Below are 23,355 nucleotides of genomic sequence, written 5' to 3'. Positions count from 1 at the left end.
GTCCTCACGTTTGCACGCATGCACAGGCACGTGCATGTATTACATACAAACGCGCTTACAGTAAACATAACAATAGTTAACGCATCAATTCGGCCAAATTTTCACTCAAATATAATACAAACAGATCCTTTTACGAATTTCCGCTGAAATGTTGATTACATTCTCAACTTATTTATTTGTACGAGTGGCAGTACAAAATGTACGTGCCGGCGTATCGCTCCACCTCGGTGAATAAACACTGGAAACCTTCCAATAAAATGATTGACTCCAGCTGAGCGCTATTATATGCGTTGATGGATATTTTTTTTTATTAAATACAGTGCCAGTAGGAAAAAGAAAGAGAGTAGTCACAATCATTAATTGACGCTTTAACGCCTAAGTAATGTTGGTCGTTTCGTAACAAGTTACGACAACTGTTCCTGTTTCGCGATAACTGACGCTAATTAGGACCAACAAGGGAGGTCAAGTCTTTCTTCGCCTGTCCCTCCAAACGCTGTGGAGGTCTCTACTGCCTCTGCTACCAAACTGCGGTATCGACTGAAATATTTTCTGGGCCAGATCGTATTCTCTTGAACACTCCAAGAGGCATCTCATCTTCTCTCAACACCGTTCATGATATCTAGCCCTACATCAGCACAGGTATGATGAGCGACTTTTGAGCGTGATTTTTCTTCCAGAGAGGACTTTACTCATCAATTGCCTACTCAATCCAAAGTAGCACTTGTTGGCAAGAGTTATTCTCTGTTTGATTTCGAAATCCTTCACAGTATCGAATTTATATCTGGCAACAGTAACGTGGCTGCTAAGTGAAAAGGCACCAAAATATATTTTCATATATTACTAACAAAATTCGAAGCGATTTCATTAAATGAAATGCAGCTTATCTTTGTTCAATTAGGCAACCAGAGTACTATGCAATCCAACAAATTTTTTCACTCAAACTTCTAGAAAACGTAACATGACCAAATGTTTACAAAGATTTTCCTACAGTGCACATTCATGTGAAAATAGTATCTCTGAATTTCCTTCCTCATTATTATGCATTGATTAACGATATCATTAAGTACCCTCATGTGATTCATGCTGTTCCTTTATAAGTTGAAAACTATAGACAAAAGTTGTTGATAATATTACCTAGGGTAATTATAGTTCAATGGAATCTTAGCCAAGATAATACATTGTATCTGTGAGTACTTTCAAATTAGTCCAAATTATAAAAAAAGTTGACAAAATTGTAAACAACGGGCATTAGCACGAACATGGCGACAGCTGTTTCGAGTATGACCTGAAATCTCTTCAAAGACTTTTTTCCTGGGAGTGTGATTAGAACCCACTCCCCTACGATGATGGATCTTTTTACAAACAGTATCGACCAGAGCCATGTCTTTGTTGTTGTACCATTTTATCCCGATTGACTTGCCAAAAGTTGTCATAATAGGGTATTCCTCGCTTTACAATAACAAATAACATGAAATGTTAGTTATTGCGCTTCTGAAGATATCACAATGGAAGGATCTGTTCACAAAGAAAATGCCATCATAATTACATTGCTTTCGTTACAAACAAATATGCAAAGTATGTTTATACGGAGGAATAAAAATGTCAGCAGAAGACATTTGGTATAAAGCAGTACAACAACAACGTGGCTTTGGTCGAGACTGTTTGTAAAACAATCGATCATCTTCTATTCCCTGCTTCTAAATCAGCGAGATGTGTTATAAAGAATAAAAAAACTAAGCGAATCTGACAGATCCCGATGTAAAGGTGCCAAAAAGATTTAGAACTTTCTGACCTAATTTTCCACTGGCAGCATTAACAAAAAAAAAGTAAAGTCCTCTCTCGGCGAACGAAAATCATACTCTACAAGTCACTTATCGTATCCGTCCTGCTATATGGGGCAGAAGCATGGACCATGACAACAGCAGATGAAGCGGCTTTCGGGTGTTCGAGAGAAAAGTTCTTCGAAAGGTTTATGGACCTCTACGCGTTGGCGATGGCGAGTACCGAAGAAGATTTAATGATGAGCTGTACGAGTTATACGAAGACATCAACATAGTCCAGCGAATTAAAACGCAGCGGCTGCGCTGGCTAGGCCATGTTATGCGAATGAATGATGATGCTCCGGACAAGAAAGTGTTTCTATCAGAACCCGCCTATGGAAGCAGAGGTAGAGGGCGGCCCCCACTCCGTTGGAAGGACCAGGTGGAAAACGATTTAAACTCCCTTGGTGTGACCAATTGGCGCCGGTTGGCGGAGCGAAGGAGCGACTGGCGCGCCTTGTTGGACGGCCATAACCGTTTAGACGGTTAAGCGCCAATTAAGTAAGTAAGTTAGCATTAACAAAATAATTTAAGAAATTGTGTAGATATAAATTAACTGATTGGCCTATTAAACTGTGAATTAGAAAATGCTTAAAATGCTTAATAATATCCGAGAGAACGCAAAACAAAGTCAAAATTGACAAGTGTCAAAACTGACAAATAAAAATACAACAACAACAAATTGTAGCCACACGCGAAAATGGTTGGAAATCAGAACTAGGAGTTCAGCAAACCAACGAACCACCACGTGGATGACCAAATAATTGACATCGCAAGACAAGAAACGGTCTGCTAATGCCAAAACTGACAAGCAAGAATTCAACGTCCACAAATTGTTGCAACCTGCGAAACCGACTGGCCATCAGAGTGCATCTAGGATTTCAGCAAAACCAACGAATCGCCTAGTGGATGGTCAAATGGTTGACACCGCAGGATAAAAATGCTCTTGTGAAGTAAGGTTTAATGCCCTTCTTTCCCTTCTTGTGAATTTTGTTACAAATATACATAAATGTGTTTTAAATAAAAATTGTAGAAAGCAAAAGATACTTTGATTTTTCGCGTTATTACTTTGCACGCCAACGTAAGCAACTATATTATAGCGTTCGATATCCTTTACAGACTTCAAAGCTCTTTTATACAAAAAATTGCCATAATTAATGTTTCAGCTATACAATTATAGCATGTGATATCTACAGTGTCGTAAACAACACAGGAATAAATATATGGTGTATTCCACAATACACACACACAAACAGCAGCGCACACGATAATAACTCTGATGGTTTTTATAAAATTTCGTAAGTTAAATTCCTCTTTTTTATTTTCGATAGTTTAAGAAAAAACGTCAATGAAGTATTATAAACGGAACTAAGCAAACGAGTCTTAAAAACATTTTCGAATAATTTCGAAAATTAGAGAAAACTATACGAAAATGTCAAACTTTTTATTTAAAGTTTTTTGAATTTTTTTCAGTATGCAGCTTTATAGCCCAATCAATTGTATTCCAAAAAAAATTACAAGTTTAAGGTTTCTGAAAATTTGTATTGATTTTTGAAATTTTTTTTGCGAAGGAGTTTTTAGATTTCCTCTATACAAAAACGTATGCTAGCCTTCGGAAAAAATTTATCATAAATCAATCGAAATTTAGAGAGAATTATAACTTGTACTTTACTACACTAAAATTGATTCGGCTACAAAACTGCATGTTCGAGTAAGTTCAAAAAACTCTAAATAAAAAGTTCGAAATTTATGTATAATTTTCGAATTTTTTCGAAAATTCATTTTTGGATATTGCATCGTTTTAGTTACGAAATTCATGGCTGTTTTTACTTAAATTATCGAAAATAAATAAAGGAGTTGATTGGTGACATTTTATGAAAATCGTCAATGCTACTTTCCTATTCGCATGTAGCATGGAATTCCCCATATAAAGTTTCATAAGTACATTCCATCTCATATATTAAAATACCTTTAATCTGTTTTAACTATAGTCCACGCGAACGCTTATAAATGCTTAATAAAGACCATAAGAAAATTAAAGGGGAAATTGCATTTTCCCAATAAAATACTTACAAACTTATAAGCGGAATTTCCAGCGTAAAGCATGTAAAAATGCGTTAATCAATTAGGTTGCTCATATTAAATTTTGTTGTTGTTTGTCTCTTTATGCTACTTTAGTATATGCTTCATTATTTCGCAAGTTATTTCCACATCTTTACATTATGTTAATTGAATATGATGTGTATGAGAATCAGGGTTGAACGTTTGTTTCGTTGCTTGGCAATGTTGAAAATTTTTCATTTTGTATTAAAGAGTTTAATTATTAAATCAAAAAGTTGGATGGTTGAATCGAGTATATGACACCAAGTAAGTGTGGACTATCTGTACATGTTTGGTTAAAAGACACTAAAGGTATTAAAAATAACCTGACATAGCAATTAACTAACCATCTATTACTGAAATCGAGCTTGATTAAGAATATTCTTTGAAACTAACTTGGATAGAATCGAGAAATGCAGAGCCAAGCGCAATTGTGGAGGTCCAGGCCTTTTGAAAGGTTTTGACAACTATTTGACCATTCAAGAGGTTGCGCAATCAGTTGCTCCATAGCTTTTTCAAGTCTGCTTGACATTTAATTTTGATTACGATCGTTTACACGACCATTGTCAACATATAATTTTAATTTGTCACTTTTGAAATTTTAAGTGATTTCGGATATTTTATAATTACTGTTGTTATCAGTTCTACAGTCTTTAATATCACTGCATACTAAAACAAGTGTTAGATTAGTTTAAAAAAATCTGAAGTAATTCTATTGACAAATGTTAAACTTGACAAATGTCAAAATTTCAAACTTGACAAATGCCAAACCCCTCTCCCTGGACAAAAGGCTTTGAAAAGATTTACAAGGTATAATCGAAACTGCTGTCGCCCTGTCAAGCCCTGATGTCGAGTTGTTTAAATTTTGTCCCAAACATTTAATATAATGAAAATTTAGTTTGACAAATACCAAAATTTGTAAACTTTAACTTGAAAAATGCCAAATTGTCAAATGTAGACTTGACAAATGTAGACTTGAAAAATGTTCAAATTGACAAATTTAGAAATTTCAAAACTGACATAAGTCAAAAGTGGCACATAAAAGTCAAACGTTGAAAATTATAATGTCAACAGATTCTTGACACCCTCTGACACAAATGCTGGGGTGCTCGTCTTTCAAAAGCTTAAAAACCGCTGTTCGAAGCCTTATTGCAATCCGGCGTGTAGCTATTTTTCCAGTGATAGCAACTAGTTAAAGACCGGGAATTGCGTTAATAAGAAGAGTAGGTGAGGTAGGGCTCAGTTTGACTAGACTAGAAATCAATCGAAGAGAATCGGATAGACCACCACATCAAACAGTCAACGTACCACAATAGGGGAAAGCTCCAGTTGTTGTCAAGTTACCCTCAACAGCAGTATAAGGCATGCGAACACTTATAACCTGTCTGCACTATTCAAACAGTTAAGTCCCGCCAACTAGGCACTCCCCTAAAATATTTCACTCGGCCGCCCTCTACCCTAAAAGTACTGAAGCAAGTCCTGACACAGCGGTCTAAAACAGCGCTGGTGAGCTGGTTACCAAATTTTCAGCACACAACTCGGGATTTAGATTTAAGTCGGCTCATACGATAAGCATACCTACCGATCTACCTAACATCGGGATATTCAAGTTGCCTACTCCTAGCACACGAATAAGCCACCTAAAAAAATTTTTAAAATAAAAAATAATCTGCGTCATTATCCCACAACGCGATTGTAAGGGCTGCATTAAAAATAATATGCTTATTTACGAAAACCAATTGCATTAACTGCAACTTAAACTATTAAACCGTATATTTATTGTAACTTTTAAGTAGTTTTAATTAAAATTATAATTCCAATTGCAATGCGAACGACTTAAGGATAACCACCAAAAAAAAAATATTGCATGCTATTTTTTAAACTGTTTGTAGGCAATGTATGCTAGTGTGTTGTGTATGTGTGTGTGGGTGCATTTACCCAATGAGCACAAGCAAAAAAAGATTCAACTTTTCCGAAAAAATAACATATTAATAACTCAATTTACATATTTTGAAACTGCACTCTCAAACTCTAACTAAAATGGATATTTTTGTAGGTAATGAGACACGACCCCCTTTGTAATGCAGAGGAAAATATTTTGTGAAAGGAACACATAAACTCACGGGAGAGCTGAACCAGCAGAAAGAAAGCGTTATAAGGCGTTTTTACAAAGGTAGTAGTTGAGAAAGATTTGATAAAGCTTTGAACAAGTTAAACCTGAAGTACAGTTGAAATCTCAATTTTCCAAATCTCTTCAAAGCTCAGTTTTTCGTACTTTGAAGCACTCATAATCCCAAACAAGTAGGGTACAGATTTGTCCTTCTTATTTGAGTATAAATTGATCATATTCTGAATATTGTTATCGAGCATCACACAATCACTTTGTTGTTCTAACTGTGCAAGAAAGAAAGAGCTAACAATACTGTCAACGAATATGAGGAGGTAAATAGGAGTGAAACGACTGAAGAGTTAAGAGATATGTAGAGGCTTCTAGGTGCGGAAACTAATGGCCTGCCAGGCCCAAAGAGGTAGTGAGCAGGCTAGGAAGGCATTCAGTTTAGTTGCAGTCATTTAAGTGAGCTTATGGTGAACTTACATCGCATTAAGGACGGTTTTCATCACCTCTAATTAATTTAGAATTCAATTAGTTCTACAAAATCCTAAAAATTATCGATTTAACTGGGGGTTGATGACCTTATGTTGGTGAACGCGGATGTCAAACGAAGTTATCTGAAGGATTGCCATTCTCGTTTTCACCAACATTGGGTAATGAAACTCCAGTTAAATCCATAATTGTGAACATTTTGCAGAACGAATCGCTAAAATCGATTGTGAATGCGCAAGAACCAACAAGACAGCTGATTTTTGTTTACACTTTAACTAAGTACTTAACTGACCGTCGATGCTCCAGTTAGCATGGAGAAAACGAGATTTTAATTAACTTACAGAAACGAGATTTTAATTAACTTACAGATAAGCGACCAACTGAAAATGGCCCTAATAATGCTATCAACTAAGTCAATCTATTTAAAAACTAACCTTCAAGATTTGAGAATTTCTGTTTGTATTCTAGTGCGCTTAAATTTTACGCAAAAAAAAATGCTTACTGTGTACAAACACAGTATATTTATCTCAATAGTGCAGCTATTAACAAAGTGCAGTTTTAGTAAAATAGTTTTTGTAATAAAATGTATGCACTTACATACAGATTTTGTTGTTTATAGGAAAGAGCGCAGCTGTTTTAGCCACTTTAATTGCTGGCGTTTTGTTATTGTTGCTATAACTGTCAATTAAACTCATCGCTTGTTCATTCGCTTTGCAAGCGTTAACACTCGCCATAGACATCGATTCAAGAAGTATATTCCGACTTAGGATTTCACTTCCCGTGCCAATAAAGCAAATTTGTTACATCCGATTTCGATTCCCTTTCCAATAAAATCACTTCCGCCACATCCCCAATGTACATACTCCACGAGCGTACTCTCTTTTTGTCTACACTACATATATTCGCTTTTACCACAATCCACAATGCAAATCCAAATTAATTAATTTTGTGCTATTTCGTAATTCAATGAGCTTTTTGGTGAAGTCTATTGTCGTTGTTCTTGTTCTTCACTAAATACATATGCACATATTTAGACATTCAACAAATCAATGAATGAATGTACATAACACTTTCCTTCTAAACAATTCATTGTGAACGTTACTAACCTGCAATGGAAAACTATGTAAACTGTGGCCTACCTTCAATGTAGACATGCAAAAATGCCATTAAATATTTGTCGGTTGACCAATTAAAAGGTTTGGCTTTGAGAGAGAGAGATAGAATGAGTGACTTAAATATGCATGATTTATAAGTGTTAGATAGTCCCTATGAAACCCCAGCGGAGGCAACTTTACCAGAAATAAATATTATCGGGATATCTGAGAAGAGCAATGCCGGCCTTTTATCGGTAACAACCGATAACGAAGAGTTATTGTTGGGATGCAAGGGGTTGATAAGCCTACCCAAGGGAATCCTGTAGAAAATATGAGTGTCTCATACCAACATTTAACAGCCGGGATCTCTCGACACCAAGTTCCTCATGAAGCTAGAGGCTGAGAGGGAGGTGGGATAGCCTAGATGAATGGGCTTGTACCTTAATGGTGCTCGCTACCGGCACATACCAGATATTTACCCGGCGAAGGACCATCAATATCGGTAACACTCCTCAAAACCTTCGCAACAACAACAACGGCAACAACAACAACAACAACATTTTATTGTTTAACCTTTAACTTATTTTATAAAGCGAAATTACTGTCGAGTCATCGGTTTGTTATCGGTTTGGTATCGCCGCGTTATCTGGTTCTTATTGGTTCCTCATCTTTTCCTGTCAATAAAAATGTGTCTTCGATATTATATTGAAGTTGTTTAAGTATCTGTTTCATAAAAAACTGATGAGTCATCGGTAATAAATCAATGACACGAGGATAATAATTCCGTAACGAAAAGAAATCGTTAAATTTTCGGTACAAAATCGATAACTTTTTGTTAAAAAATCAATAAATTTTCAAAAACACAACGATAACAAATTAGTAAGAACCCCGATAGCTAATCGATATCAAATCCTAAACTTTTTGATAACATATCGATATTATTTAGATAAAAGGCGATAACTTTTCGATGAAAAATCGACAACATTTATATAACTAATCTATAATTAATTGATAAAAAATCAATATTTGATAAAAAATCGATGAGTTTTCGAAAACAAATCGATAACACGTCAATTACAGATTGGTAGCACTCAGATAGCAAATCAATAACTTTTAGATAAGTAGATAACTTTTTGATACCACATCGATAATTTTTCGATGAGTAATCGATACATTTTGATAACTTGTCGGAAACTTTTCGCTAACAAACCGAAAATCCGCATATAAAAAGCGATTACTGATTGATAATATTTGCTATCGACAGCCAATTTATAACACTTCGAAAGCTCGTATTTACATCGTCGATAACACAACTATGTATGTATAAACAACTCTTTTTTTTTTTCTTTTCTTTTCCTTTACTAATACCAACTCCATATCGTACATTGTTCCAACTTTTCTTACTGTGAAGAACTACAATTACGCTTACAAACTAGATTTCCCCATGCCGTGACCAAAAATGTTTACACATCAATCAAAATAAGAAAAGGTGCCAACTATACTCTCATATACTTCATTTTATTTCAAAGGCACTGGTCCTTGCGTGCGTTGAAAAGCTAAATCAACTAGGAACACAAAACGAACTACTTTTGGCCTGGGTTCCTGGCCACAGGGGAGTTGAGGGAAATAAGCAGGCGGACAGCCTGGCCAGAGAGGCAGCAACGACACGACCCATTGGCCCCGAGCCGTTCCTGCCAGTAGGTTCGCAAGAAATTAGGTAGCATCTATTAGTAGAAGAGAGGGAAAAGAGGAAAGAACACTGGCGCAATATGCCAGGCCTGAGGCAATCTAAGTTACTGTTAGGGGGTTACAGCACAACTCGATATAGGGCATTAATAGGCTTCTCGAAAGATAACCTAAGGATCCTAACAGCTATTCTTACATGCAGAAGCTGGGCATAATATCGGACAACACATGCCGATTTTGTGATCGATCAGCGGAGACGGCGGACCATATCCTCCTGGAGTGTGTTGCAATCTCAAGGCGCAGAGCTAAGTTTATGCGCTCACCATGACCAGAGCATTCTCACATCAAATCCCTTAAGCCAGGTGAACTGCTAGGGTTCATCAGAGATGTCGGCTTGGATGGGGAGCTGTGAAGGAGCTGAGGGCACAATAGACCAATGGTCCCAGTGCGATTCTCAATTAATTATATATCTATCTATCTACTTTCTTTTTATTTCTCACTTCCTTAAGGGTTTAAGGTTAATAATTTCGGATCTGTGGAATAAATCCGAGAGCTATTATTCGAAGTAACTCACACTTATATGTTTCCGAGCACCGATCTATTGCCACTCAAAGATTTGAAGGTGATTTGAAGTCTATTTCATTTTCAACAAAGAGGTTAGAAGAAACCATTCGTTTTCAGTTGATCATTCCACCGAGGTTTACTTCGACTTTTCGAACTTTGCGGTATTAAGATTTTGATTGCTTCCTACAACAAAAGTTATTCAATACGCAAACCAAACATTTCAAACATTAACCTTAAAAATTCGCTCTATTCCAGTCGTATAGAGTTTTTATAAATTTATTAATTTCATATTTTTGTGTTACTAATGGCATCGGCTATAAAAGTTTTTTGATTACCAGTTGTTGTTGTTTAGTTTTGCAATATTAGCGTGCAAGCATGCAATTGAAATTGTAATGTATTTTTAATTTTAAAACATAAACCACTAATATAAACTGCATACCAAAAGCGGCGGCAAATAAGTTACCAGCACGGATATGAGAGAGTTAGTCATTAGATGGACATATGAATGTTGAATATTTAGTATGTGCTATAAAGTATTTAGTGAAAGCGATTTGAATTTAATTACCATAAAACTAAAGGAAAAGTTATTTGTACACCCAAGCAGTTATGCATGATTGAAAATGTTCATAGAAATGACTGATTAAAATGCTTTAGGTGCAGACATAAACGTAATTGTTAGGAAGTGCAGTGATGCGGACAATGAAAGCAGCATGTAGCTTTAAGAGTTTTTATTTATTTATTTTATTTGTTTGTTTGTTAAAGTCAACACAGACACAAAGCGGTCGACTACTGGATATAAGATACAATACATATAACAAGGAATGAAAACATAAGCCTAAAAAACCAAATTTAAAGTAAAAAGTTAAATAATAAACAATCAAATTAATTAAGTTAAATTTTAATTAATTCATAAATCAAAAATAAAAATTAGTTAAAATTAATATTGAAATAAAATTGACATCTTATTTAAAAATCTTTAAAAATATTACGCCAGACGTGAGAGTATTTCCTTACGGATAGCGGCAATCGAATACTCAAAACTGATGCAGTTGTACAGTTCGTTATAGCGCGAGCACCAATTGCGAAGAGGGCTATATTTGGCAAAATTACGCCGTAGAAAGGGTAAATGAAAGAATACATAGTGTCTTGTAGTTCTCGCAGGAACAGAAAAATTCAGTCTGCTTACAAGGTCAGTGGAGTCTATCTCACCGATAATCAGTTTATGAAGGAACATTACCCCGAGTAATGTTCTTCTATTCTCTGAAGTTGGCAAACTAATGAGAAGAAGTCTATTTCTATAAGGTGGAAGATGTTGATTTGATTCGCAGTTAAGACCGCGTAAAGCGAAGATTAGAAACTGCTTCTGTACCGATTCAATCCGATCTATATGATTTTTATACCCCGGGGACCAAATACAGGAACAATACCCAAGTATTGGGTGAACCAAAGATGTGTAAAGGGTCTTGGTTAAATAAGGATCATCAAATTCTTTAGCCCATCTTTTACTAAATCCGAGTACACCCGATGCCTTGTTTACAATAGATGAAATATGTATGTTAAAGCTCAATTTCGCAACAAAAAGAACACCTAGGTCACATACTACAAATATACGCTCCAAGGGAGCACCATCTAGCATATAGGATTTTAAAACTGGGTTGACTCTGTGAAATGCCATTAGTTTACATTTGCAGCAGTTCAAAACTAGTAGATTTACTATACACCATAATTGAAATGAGTCCAAATAGGCCTGAAGTAAATCCAAACGGGAAGAGTCAGAAGGTAAGTATGTATAGCATAGTTTAACATCATCTGCATACATTAGAACACGGGAATACGAGATAACCATTGGTAAGTCATTTATAAAGAAGGTAAAAAGTAATGGACCCAGATGGCTACCCTGAGGCACAGCAGAAGTTACTTATATCGACTCTGAGAGACTGTTTTTGAACATAACTCGCTGAGTTCTATTTAAGAGATAGCTGCGAAGCCAAAGTAATAAATTCTTCGAAAAACCCAGTAAGTCAAGTTTATGAGTTAAAAGCTCATGATTAACAGAATCAAATGCTTTGCTGAAGTCGGCATAAATAACATCGGTTTGCTTATTGGATAAAAATCCATCCATGACTAGAGAGGTGAACTCAAACAAGTTGGTTGTGGTTGATCTTCTACACACAAAACCATGTTGGCTGGGTGATAATAAAGAAATACATACATATTGAATTTGGCAGGTGATGATCTTTTGAAACATTTTATGAATAGCCGAATGTTTAGCTGTGCCCCTGTAGTTCTCGATATTGGACCTACTACCTTATGTAAGGGAATAATAAATGATTGCTTCCAAATTGAAGGGAATACAGAAGATTCAAGAGATAGCGTAAATAATTTAAGGATCGGCTTAGATAAGTTGACAGCGCAAAACTTTAGAACACAACTAGGAACACCATCTGGACCCGAATAGGTAATTGGTTTCAACTCCAAAAGACTCTTCAGAACAGTATCTATATCTATGACAGGAACCAGAATACAATTAGAACTTTCTAAGGTGTAAGGATAGAGATCCGATTGAAAATGTTGAGATGAATAGGTCGACTTTTGAAGATAATATATACGAAAGAATTTAAGTTTAATTGAACTATGCTTTTATATTTCACACAATTGTAGTTCTTTTTTAATTATTTTACCAAAGACAAACTGCTTATTTATGTATGTATATGAAATGCTGTGGTAAATAAATTCTAATTAATTTAGTGCTAATAGACTAAAGTGGTTATGTCAGAATTGTTTGTTCTAAAGCAAGAAAATGTCTGATAAATTCCACACTTGTATTTATAATACAGTATGCATTATAATAGTTTAAATTATTTAATTATCAATAATAAATTACAATACAAATTGAAAGCTTTTCAATTTGCTTGCACGTGACAGGTGAAATCATGTAAGAAATCGATTGTAGACCGCAATTAAAAATGTGTAAAGCAATCTGTAAATAAATTTATATAAGGAGAGTTCAGGCTTTTGTGCAAATCGTCTAGCATCATTGTATTTGCGAACTGGTGTAGAATTTAAAAAAAAATACCAACAAATTACAGGGCTAAGCATTTGGTATGTCAAGGCAAATACGCAACCTCAAGAAACATATTGTAACGAATTTAGTGCAATTCCTCTTATTTGCAACCTTCTACTAACGTTCGAATCACTAAACTGTTGAATAAATAACTCCACTATTCAATAATGCAAAATGGCTTTTATTAAAGTACTTCACAATAAACACTTATAATTCGCAACTGATAGCTTGCTTAAATCAAACTGATTGTCGTGCCTCCACTGCCGCTGCATTTATAATGTGCGGTTTCCTCGTTGACATATTTCTAGGCGATTCTATTTCCAGAACTTACTAGTTATTTATCAGCTATAAAACTACTCAGCTGTAACTACAGATGCACGATTTTATAGCTTCTCTCATTGCATACTTTCGGGAGTATCTCAGATATATGCATGTGGTTGTGCGTTGCTTCTCCGCTTCGTGTACGTACATATGTATGTGTAGACATAATGATTGATTCGTTTATGTAGATACAAGTAACTGTCTTCTTTATTGTTGTTGTGAATTCATTTACTTAGCATCAGATTAGTGATGAGAGTATCACTTAGTGTCACTAATATTCGTCACAATATTTTATTTGTTCAACATTGAATAGCAAATCAGCAAACTGTCAAGTTTAAAAATGAAAAAAGTTGTTCATAATCTGTAGCTTATATTTGCTTTTGCAATATTTTCAATATAAAACGCACAAAACCCTGAGTTGCCTTATAATAAAAAACTAGACGGAATAAATAAACTAGCCAGCTCTTCGCAGGGATATATACAACGCTATTGAATACTACCAATTTGTGTACGTATGCGTGTGTATTAAAGCTCGTGATATTCGATGAATCGAATATTCGAGCTATTCGAATGCTCTTAAAGTCGAATAATCGTAAATCGTTGATTATTCGATCAATTGCTCGTTGCTTACTTTTAGAAAGCAGCTGCAGATAAAGTAGCGTTGTATTGTTGTTGTTGTTGTAACGATAAGGACACTCCCCGAAGGAGTGTTATCGATGTTAATGGGCTCTTGCCGGATGCAGATCCGGTACGTTTCGCTACGGGTAGATTAGGTGACCAGTTGGGTTGGAGAAGCTATAAATTGCACCGGCAACCCCTTGAAAGGGTTGCGCTATACAACCCCTCAATTTGGTACTTTTTCTCTGACTGTCACATATTTATGTCTTCCTCTTGCGAAGAGACTATGGTAATGTGGATTAGAAACGAGAGAAACACAGATGATACCTTCTAGAAGGGATATCAACATATTCTAACAGTGAGCTCTTGAAGGCGGCAAGATTGATTTTAAAAGGATAGAATATGTTCACCTGGACAGCTTATGTTTTTAAAATAACTAGAGCTCGTCCGGGGTTGAGGTTAAAACGCAACAGAAGCACTTTTATGAGAAACAATAATTGCGCGCTATTTGAGAAGAGCTTCATCGGCTTCTTATCGAGGAAGAAACTATCGTCGAGCTATAGCCTTGTTATGGGCTTGTTATCAATGAGTTACATATATTTTATGTATTTTATACTGAAGTTTTGTCGATGATAACTTTTCGATAACAAAACAATAACACGGCGGTAGAAAATCGACAATTCCCAAAAAAATAGATAACTCTGTCTTTTCGATAAAAACTAGATACTTTTTCGATAAAAAATCGATAACATTTCGAAAAGCAAGCCGATGACTGCGATAAAAAATCCTTAACACGCCGATAAGAAATCGATATTTATTCGAATACAAATCGATAACTTTCCTAAGGTAAATGTAAAGACCATACTTCGTCGCTTAGAAACGACGATGTCAAGTATGCAATACTTCGCTAAGAAGTCGATAGCTCGTCTATACCTCGTTGATAACACACCAATATATCGTCGATAAGAAATGAATAACACGCCAATATCTCGCTAACCGATAGCTCATCGATAACAAACCGTAAGCACTTCGATAAAAAATTGATAACATGCCGTCCGGTTTCGGTTACGGTTCCGGTTTTGACTTCTTATATTTCGTTTCATCTCTCCTCCTTTTATTCCCTTCTTCTCTTTTCCTTTTCTTATCTTCGCAGCCGGAGCGATAATTATAAGCATTGTTATTATAGTCCACATCCTTATCGTTATTTTTATTATACTGCTCTTTTTTCGTTCTCTTCTTCTGTTTAATTTTCTTCACATATAAAAGAAGATTTTACTTACTCCTTTATATATCAACGATTTGTTTTTCTGTCTTCGTTAGTTTGCATTACTTGATTTGCTCTCTGATTTCGCTCAAAATCTACCACGTACATTCATCCTACATTACATTTTAGTGTACTGACTACACTTACGTTTACATTCTAGATTTCCCCATACCGTAACTAAAGACGATTACACATCAAAAGGATTTCTTCACAATTTTAGTGCAAACGAAGCATTGTCAGTAAAAATGCATAACAATCGATTATAAAATATATAAATCTATCGTACACTATATACATATTTAAAACATAGACTATTCAGGGTTGTTGTTGGAAACCCATCGATGTCGGAAACAGAATTGTTACCAAAGAAATTTTAAAATCTATTAGTTTCAATTTCGAATCCAACACTTATCGGATCACCATATCAATCCCGAATAATTTAGTAGTATGTATCTATAGTTACACTGAGTTCATAGATATGTTATAAAATATTGTAGTAGTTTTAGTAGTTCAATATTTAAAAAATTTTTTTTTGCTCTTACCTCCAACACTTGAACCATTCTGTTGTGAGTACAAATTTTGTTGTTGCGTAGTTTGTGGTTGTGGCGGATACAATTGGGGTGGTCCCTGTGGTGGTCCAGCACGTGTCGCTCCTGGTGGCACTAACACAGGTGCCGGACTAACAAGGCGCATTGGTGTACCTGTACGTGGTCCCATAACGAGAGAACCGCTTTGATCGAAAAATGCCGGTATGACCTATGTGCACCAAGTATGACGAAATGACGCGTAGAAATATTTGCATAAAATTACATTTTTTTCGATTTTGTACAAAACAGCAAAGATGAGACGATGTTTTGATATTTTTCGATGATTGATTGTGCAATCAATTGTACAATTTTTTGTTGGATAATTTTTACAAGGTTAGCGAGCATTATTTTCATTTAGCATATAATATTTTTGTTTTTTATTTGAAATTTTTGTTTATTTTTTGTATGTAGGTGGTTGGTTATGCATTTATTAGAAAATAGAAGAAAAAATATATATACCAATTTAATTAAAATCATATTATGTACAGTATTAATAAATATTATGGAATTTAGTATTGTTAAGTTTTTTTATGTTTAATTTTGTGAAATTTTACATGAAAAAGTACATTTGAACTTTTTTTCACAAAATAAATACAGTGCAATGTTGCAGAATTTTTTTATATTTTTTTTACAGATTAATTATAAAATAACAAATGTACATTGTAAAATTACACAAATTTATATAACAGCGCTCTTTCATAGATTTTACAGCATTTTTGTTAATATATCAAAATATTAATTTAAAAACATTTTTTTTTTACAAATTCGCCAAAATTTTTCTAGTAGATATACAATTTTTTTTATAGTTTTTCTCTCACTCACCTGATACGATTGATTCTCAGCACCCTGTTGCGATGGCGTCAACGGCCGTCGCGGCTGTGTACCCTGTTGTGGTATTAAATTGCTCGGATACATGCCCCATTGCACACCATAATATTGTGGCATTTGTGCTGCTATCAATCCCATATAGGGTGCCGCATCTTGTCCCGGATTAATCACGTAGGGTGCGGCTTGCTGTGCAGCATAGGCGGCATTTTGTTGTGCTGCAAGAAATTGTTGTGAGGCCGCCATTTGTGCCATTTGTTGTGATTGCATTGTGCCATTTGGTGCGCCAGGTGCCGCTGCCGATGTGGCAACTGCAGCAGCGGCGGCGGCGGCAGCATTTGAGGCAGCTAGTCCGGGATTCTGTGAGCGGAAGAGTTGCTGTAAATAGCAAAACAAGAGTTTAAGTATTAATTATATGGTACATTTTTTTTATATTTTTTTTTCTTATCAAAAATGTTGTAAGCACTTGCTGAATTTTGTAAGCTTCTTAAGATTAGAAATGATGTGGCCTGTTTTGAAAGAATTATTGTAGTGCTTACAAAACTTTTTACTTTTACAAGTTTTAAGCGTTTTTTAAGTCTTTAGTTTAATGGTTTTCTATAAAAATCGTATTATTTGTTTACACTCAACAAGCCTGACGCTTTCGATAATAAAAGTTACTTAATTCCTTATATATGGTTTAGCAACAAAATTTTTGTAAGCGCTTGCTGTAAACTTGTTTGGAATCTAACTTTTGGGTTTGAAAAGAATTAAGCAAAGCTTAAAAATAATTTTAGTTATAGCAATTGGAATTATTTTAAGCAGTTAATATTTAAGATTTTGTTCTTGGAAGGTGCAAAACCTTTCACAATTCGATCAAACTCAACTTTCGCAATAATTGCATACGATTTTCTGAAAAATTTACAGTTTTTTTAACAACAATGTTGTAAGCACATACAGAATATTGGAAGCCTATGGTATTCTAAATTATAGGGACTGGTTTGAAAATAGTATTGTAGGGCTTACAAAAAATGTTAACTGTTGTTAACTGTTATAAATTTTGTACGTATTTTAAGTCGTTTGTAGTATGTTGTTTGTACTAAGAAATTGGAATAGCTTTTTCCGCCTGTTATTCATGGTTTCAATAATAAAATAATATTTTTAGTATATTCATAACCATTTTCATTAAAATTATTGTAAGAACTTTCTGAAAATTGCAAACATCTTGGAATTTTAAATTGTGGTGCCTAGTTTAAATAAATATAGTAGGGCTTACAAAAAATTTTAATAATTACAACTTTTTTTGAGTTTCTAAATTATCATTTGGTTGAATTCTAAATAATTTTAGTCGTCGAAACTGGAAAACTCCTCCAAAAAAATATTTTTAGAATTGTTTGTACTCTATTTTCGGAACGAATAAGAACAGTCAAATAGTATACAAAAGTGCATTCGTACTGCATATACAAGCAGTTTTGCCAACAAGATATATGAGCAAAATACATAACACTCCTTCCGTTATGCACGTAACATTAATAAAACGCATGAAATTACTCTGAATTATTGATGATTACAAAATCGAAAACAAAAGAAAAAATGTATAAATGAAAATAAGAAATAACCATAAGAAATAAAAATATAAAACATTCATGCAACGTGCACGCACACAATCGAACCACATACCCTGTTGGAATATTCTGACTAGTAACAACTAGAAAAAAATTTAACAGAAAAGTTGCAAACGTTCGCCTTAAACCTTTTTATAATTTTATTATTTGGCATTCGATTTTTATCAATCAATGTCATTTTATTAGTCTAAAGACCCATTGCAACTCCATCTCGAGCTCACAGTTTCGTCTGCTAAGCGATACAACCAATAACACAGTGCTACAGTGATTTTGCACTTTGCAAGTGACCTAGTGTACGTTGTAGGCCTTGACGAGTACATCATGATAATGCGTTTCAAAATTGTCTAACACCCCCAAATTTTCAAATTATTGTCTAAAAACCTTTTTTCGCCTACTACGAAACGTATGCGACAGCGAAGAAAATTTTACAATCCATAGATTATGATAAGCATCAATGGCCAATTGTTTGCGATTTGAAAGTTCTGACAATTTTTTTCGGAATGCAAGGAGGATTTACAAAATATCCTTGTTATCTGTGCGAATGGGACAGTCGAGGAAAAGATAATTTCAAAATCAGTGAAATAGGAAGAAAAAAAAACGCCGTTAACACTCCACGACTTGACAAAACAGCGAGGCTTTTTTGCACTTGAAAGCCGTGTTTCCACTAAGTGACGCATAAATCAAGAAAAGTATGAAAATATTTTCAATTTATACATGCGATTCACAGAAACTAACAGAGTACAGACCATTGATAGAATTTTTTTTTATTAATTTTCTTGTTTATAATAAGCGTCGTAACTTAAACATTTATCAACCGATTTTGATAAACCATGACTTCTTTCTCTGGATAAATAGTTCGTTGAGAATGAATATAAAAAAAAATTTTTGTTTATGATACGTTATATAAAAAAGACGTCAAACTGTGAAAAACGGGGGAAAAAATGGTAAATCTTAGATAACTTTTGGAAAATGTCCCAATTTTTTTTATAAAGTATTAACAGATATATATCACCTTAAAGCTTGAATCTTCTTCTTTCTAAAACCGTCAGGCGATCGAAAATCGGTTAAAATATGACGTTATGATTGTTAGAATGCGCGCAGTAGGCGAAAAACGGTTTTTCTACAATAACTTAAAAATTTGGGGGTGTTAGACAATTCTGAAATACATTATCATGATGTACTCGTCAAGGCCTTCAACGTACACTAGGTTAATTGAAAAGTGTTTTGATTTTTTTTTTGTAGCACTGTGTAATCTATACTAATCCTTAAAGAAATTGTCATCTAACTAAATAAAATACAAAGTTTCACATAAATATATAGTATCATACAAATACAAAGTTGCATAGAAGAACAAAGTTTTTTACAATTACAAAAAGTTTCATTTGAGTACAAAGTTTCATATAAGTACTAAGTTTCATACAAATACAAAGTTTCATATCAGTAAAAAGTTTCATACAAGTACAAAGTTTCACATTAACATAAAATATATTTTTCAACATAAACAATTTCATATAAATATAAAGTTTGATATTAGTCCAAAGTTGCATACAAGTATCCCCAGCTTTCTAAATCTGACTAAAACTAGCCAGTGGAGTTTCACAACCTCTATGGGAATCCTCTTCTGGTTTGCAAGACTCTGCTCGCTCAAAGAGATCTGAATTTCGTTATGCACTGGCATCGAATGAAGTCCAGCCAAGATAAGGATGCTGTAGTGCCTATTATTCAACGGGATCATTCTCTGTATGTTTTACACATTTTGATCTCACTACAATCTGATTTTGTACCTTCTTGTGAAGAGATTTAGATCAGTTTGGCTTTATGGCTAGTATGCAGAAAGAGGTCGTCACTTGGCTGCCCCTGCATAAGAAATGTTGGAATAATTGGTTTACAACTATGACCCAGAAGAGGGAAGAGAGAACACCAATTTCGATGCCCCTCCAATGAGCCACTGTGGTTACGAGAAGATTTAGGGACGTTTCGATGGAAGTATTGTTGAAAGGGTGGAACGCTGAAGCAACAGCGACACATTTTTTAAATATATTTCGAAAAAAGGATCCGCTACAATTTTCACATCAATGCAGTCTTTACACACTTTTGGCTAACTTAGCATGGCCGTGTAAAATAATCTCGCATAGTTTCCTACAGGGTGCATTTATACCCTCAAGTGAGAATGTGTGATTAAGCACACGCAAAAGCAGCAAAAATCAAAACTCGGTGTAAGAAACATATTTACAGGCGCAAGCACACGTAACCATCAACAACTTACCGCACCATACAATAACAATGTGATGGTTGAGTGGGTGGACGATGTTGTGTATAAGGAGTATGGCGTTATAGTATATAATCACTTGGGTGGAATTATTCAAACTGAATTGAGCATAAAATAACAATCAAAACCGAAAAGTGAAATTGAGCGCAGATGTAAAATGAGATTGTGTTGATGAACATACACTACTACATACATATCTATATATAAAAATGTATGTACAAAGTAATAATAATACACTTTAGTATATTAAAGAGAAGTCGAAAGCAATAGCACGGAAGAAAATTATATAATTTTACGCCTCTGCCAAGAATGCTTACGCGCGACTATAACCATAACAATTTATTAACAAAAGGCAATGGTCGATAATAAAAGAAAAACACAAATTGCGATTAAATAATGTGCCGAGCAATGAAGGGAAGACAAATTGTTGTTGTAGGCATTGATTAAAGAATACGTGCGCGCGTTTTTGGGCATAAGGCATGATCCATATATTAAATATTAATTTACTTTAAAGCCTGCGATTGCAAATATTAAGGCAAGGATTTTTTATGCAAACAAATTGTAGGCACTTGCTCAAAGTGTGTAAGCGCTTTTGTAAAAGTTAAAAGCAGCATTTAAAAACTATTTAATGTGTAACCAAAATCTATGAAAACAAACAATTTCGGCATAAGAGCATTTTTTACGAAAAAAAAAAATGTAAGCGCTGGCGAAAAATTGTAAGCAATGATGCACGGAATACATAAATAGGCGTGATTAAATAAATGTATAAACAAAAAGTTGTATGCACTAGTGCAAACTTAAGGGCACTAACAATAACTTATAAGCACTAAAGCAAGCTTGTAAGTAGGGACCTAATTTGGCAAAGCGCACGTTTATGCAGTAAAAATGTGTGCGCTTACAAAATTGTTTGATGAAAATTGTATATAACAAAGAAAAATTAGCTCAAATGACTTTCAAAGTAAGTCTAGATTAGTTGTTCGATGTTTTGAATTAGAAGCTTAATAGCCTTTTAATAGATTAATATTTTGAAAACAAAACTTGTAAGCACTTACGCAAACTTGTAAGCGCTTAAGTGGGACTTAAAATGGCATTTTGTGCGCTTGTAGAACGTAAAATTTGCGCGCTGGCAATACTTTTTAATACAAATGTGTTTTCATATAACCACAAATATATATTACTGTTAAAAATTTTAAATACGGTTCTTAATTCGTTTAAATTGTATTATACAATGCCAAAGTATCTTGATTACCTATTGCTATGCTGATTTAAAATTAAATCATTTATAAAAAATTTTAAGCAGGCATATTTTATACTTAATAAATATGAAACAAGTAAGGAAGGTTAAGTTCGGGTGTAACCGAACATTACATACTCAGTTGAGAGCTATGGTGACAACATAAGGAAAATAACCATGTAGGAAAATGAACCGAGGGAAACCCTGGAATGTGTTTGTATGACATGTGTATCAAATGAAAGGCATTAAAGAGTATTTTATGAGGGAGTGGGCCATAGTTCTATAGGTGGACGCCATTTAGGGATATAGCCATAAAGGTGTACCAGGGGTGACTCTAGAATGCGTTTGTACGATATGGGTATCAAATGAAAGGCATTAATGAGTATTTTAAAAGGGCGTGGACCTAAGTACTATAGATGGACGCTTTTTCGAGATATCGCCGTAAAGATGGACCAGGGGTGACTCTAGAATGCGTTTGTACGATATGGGTATCAAATGAAAAGTGTTAATGAGCATTTTAAAAGGGAGTAATCCTTAGTTCCATAGGTGGACGCCGTTTCGAGATATCGCCATAAAGGTGGACCAGGGGTGACTCTAGACTTTGTTTGTACGATATGGGTATCAAATGAAAGGTGTTAATGAGTATTTTTAAAAGGGAGTGGGCCTTCGTTTTATAGGTGTTCGCCTTTTCGAGATATCGCCATAAAGGTGGACCAGGGGTGACTTTAGAATATGTTTGTACGATATGGGTATCAAATGAAAGGCATTAATGAGTATTTTAAAAGGGCGTGGACCTAAGTACTATAGATGGACGCCTTTTCGAGATATCGCCGTAAAGATGGACCAGGGGTGACTCTAGAATGCGTTTGTACGATATGGGTATCAAATGAAAAGTGTTAATGAGCATTTTAAAAGGGAGTAATCCTTAGTTCCATAGGTGGACGCCATTTCGTGATATCGCCATAAAGGTGGACCAGGGGTGACTCTAGACTTTGTTTGTACGATATGGGTATCAAATGAAAGGTGTTAATGAGTATTTTTAAAAGGGAGTGGGCCTTCGTTTTATAGGTGTTCGCCTTTTCGAGATATCGCCATAAAGGTGGACCAGGGGTGACTTTAGAATATGTTTGTACGATATGGGTATCAAATGAAAGGTGTTAATGAGTATTTTAAAAGGGCGTGGGGCTTAGTTCTATAGGTGGACGCCTTTTCGAGATATCGCCATAAAGGTGGACCAGGGGTGACTCTAGAATGTGTTTGTACGATATGGGTATCAAATTAAAGGTATTAATGAGAGTTTTAAAAGGGAGTGGTGGTAGTTGTATATGTGAAGGCGTTTTCCAGATATCGACCAAAATGTGGACCAGGGTGACCCAGAACATCATCTGTTGGATACCGCTAATTTATTTATATATGTAATACCTGCCAAGATTTTAAGGGTTTTTTATTTCGCTCTGCAGAACTTTTTCATTTTCTTCTACTTAATATGGTAGGAGTCACAATCATTTTATAAAGTTTTTTCTAAAGTTATATTTCGCGTCAATAAAACAATCCAATTACCTTACCATATTTCATCCCTTTTTTCGTATTTGGTATAGAATTATGGCATTTTTTTCATTTTTCGTAATTTTCGATATGGAAAAAGTGGGCGTGGTCATAGTCGGATTTCGTTCATTTTTCATACCAAGATAAAGTGAGTT

At 34.7% G+C, this 23,355-nt stretch overlaps 1 protein-coding gene across 6 annotated transcripts in view; it reads right to left on the bottom strand.

Moving 5' to 3' along the window:
• Positions 1–23,355, bottom strand: part of pum (pumilio) — a 631,542-nt gene that overhangs the window by 45,780 nt on the left and 562,407 nt on the right. For all 6 annotated transcript variants that reach the window (XM_067757886.1, XM_067757898.1, XM_067757890.1 and 3 more), the window contains 2 exons: positions 16,546–16,926; positions 15,679–15,892 (listed from right to left, as the gene is read on the bottom strand). In XM_067757886.1, the coding sequence (XP_067613987.1) occupies positions 15,679–15,892; positions 16,546–16,926 (595 nt within the window). The remainder of the gene's footprint in view (positions 1–15,678; positions 15,893–16,545; positions 16,927–23,355) is intronic.

Source organism: Eurosta solidaginis, chromosome 1 (assembly GCF_040869045.1).
Source record: "Eurosta solidaginis isolate ZX-2024a chromosome 1, ASM4086904v1, whole genome shotgun sequence".
Classification (NCBI taxonomy): domain Eukaryota; kingdom Metazoa; phylum Arthropoda; class Insecta; order Diptera; family Tephritidae; genus Eurosta; species Eurosta solidaginis.
Note: the sequence above shows the minus strand (reverse complement) of the source record. Positions and strands in the feature narration are given on the sequence as shown.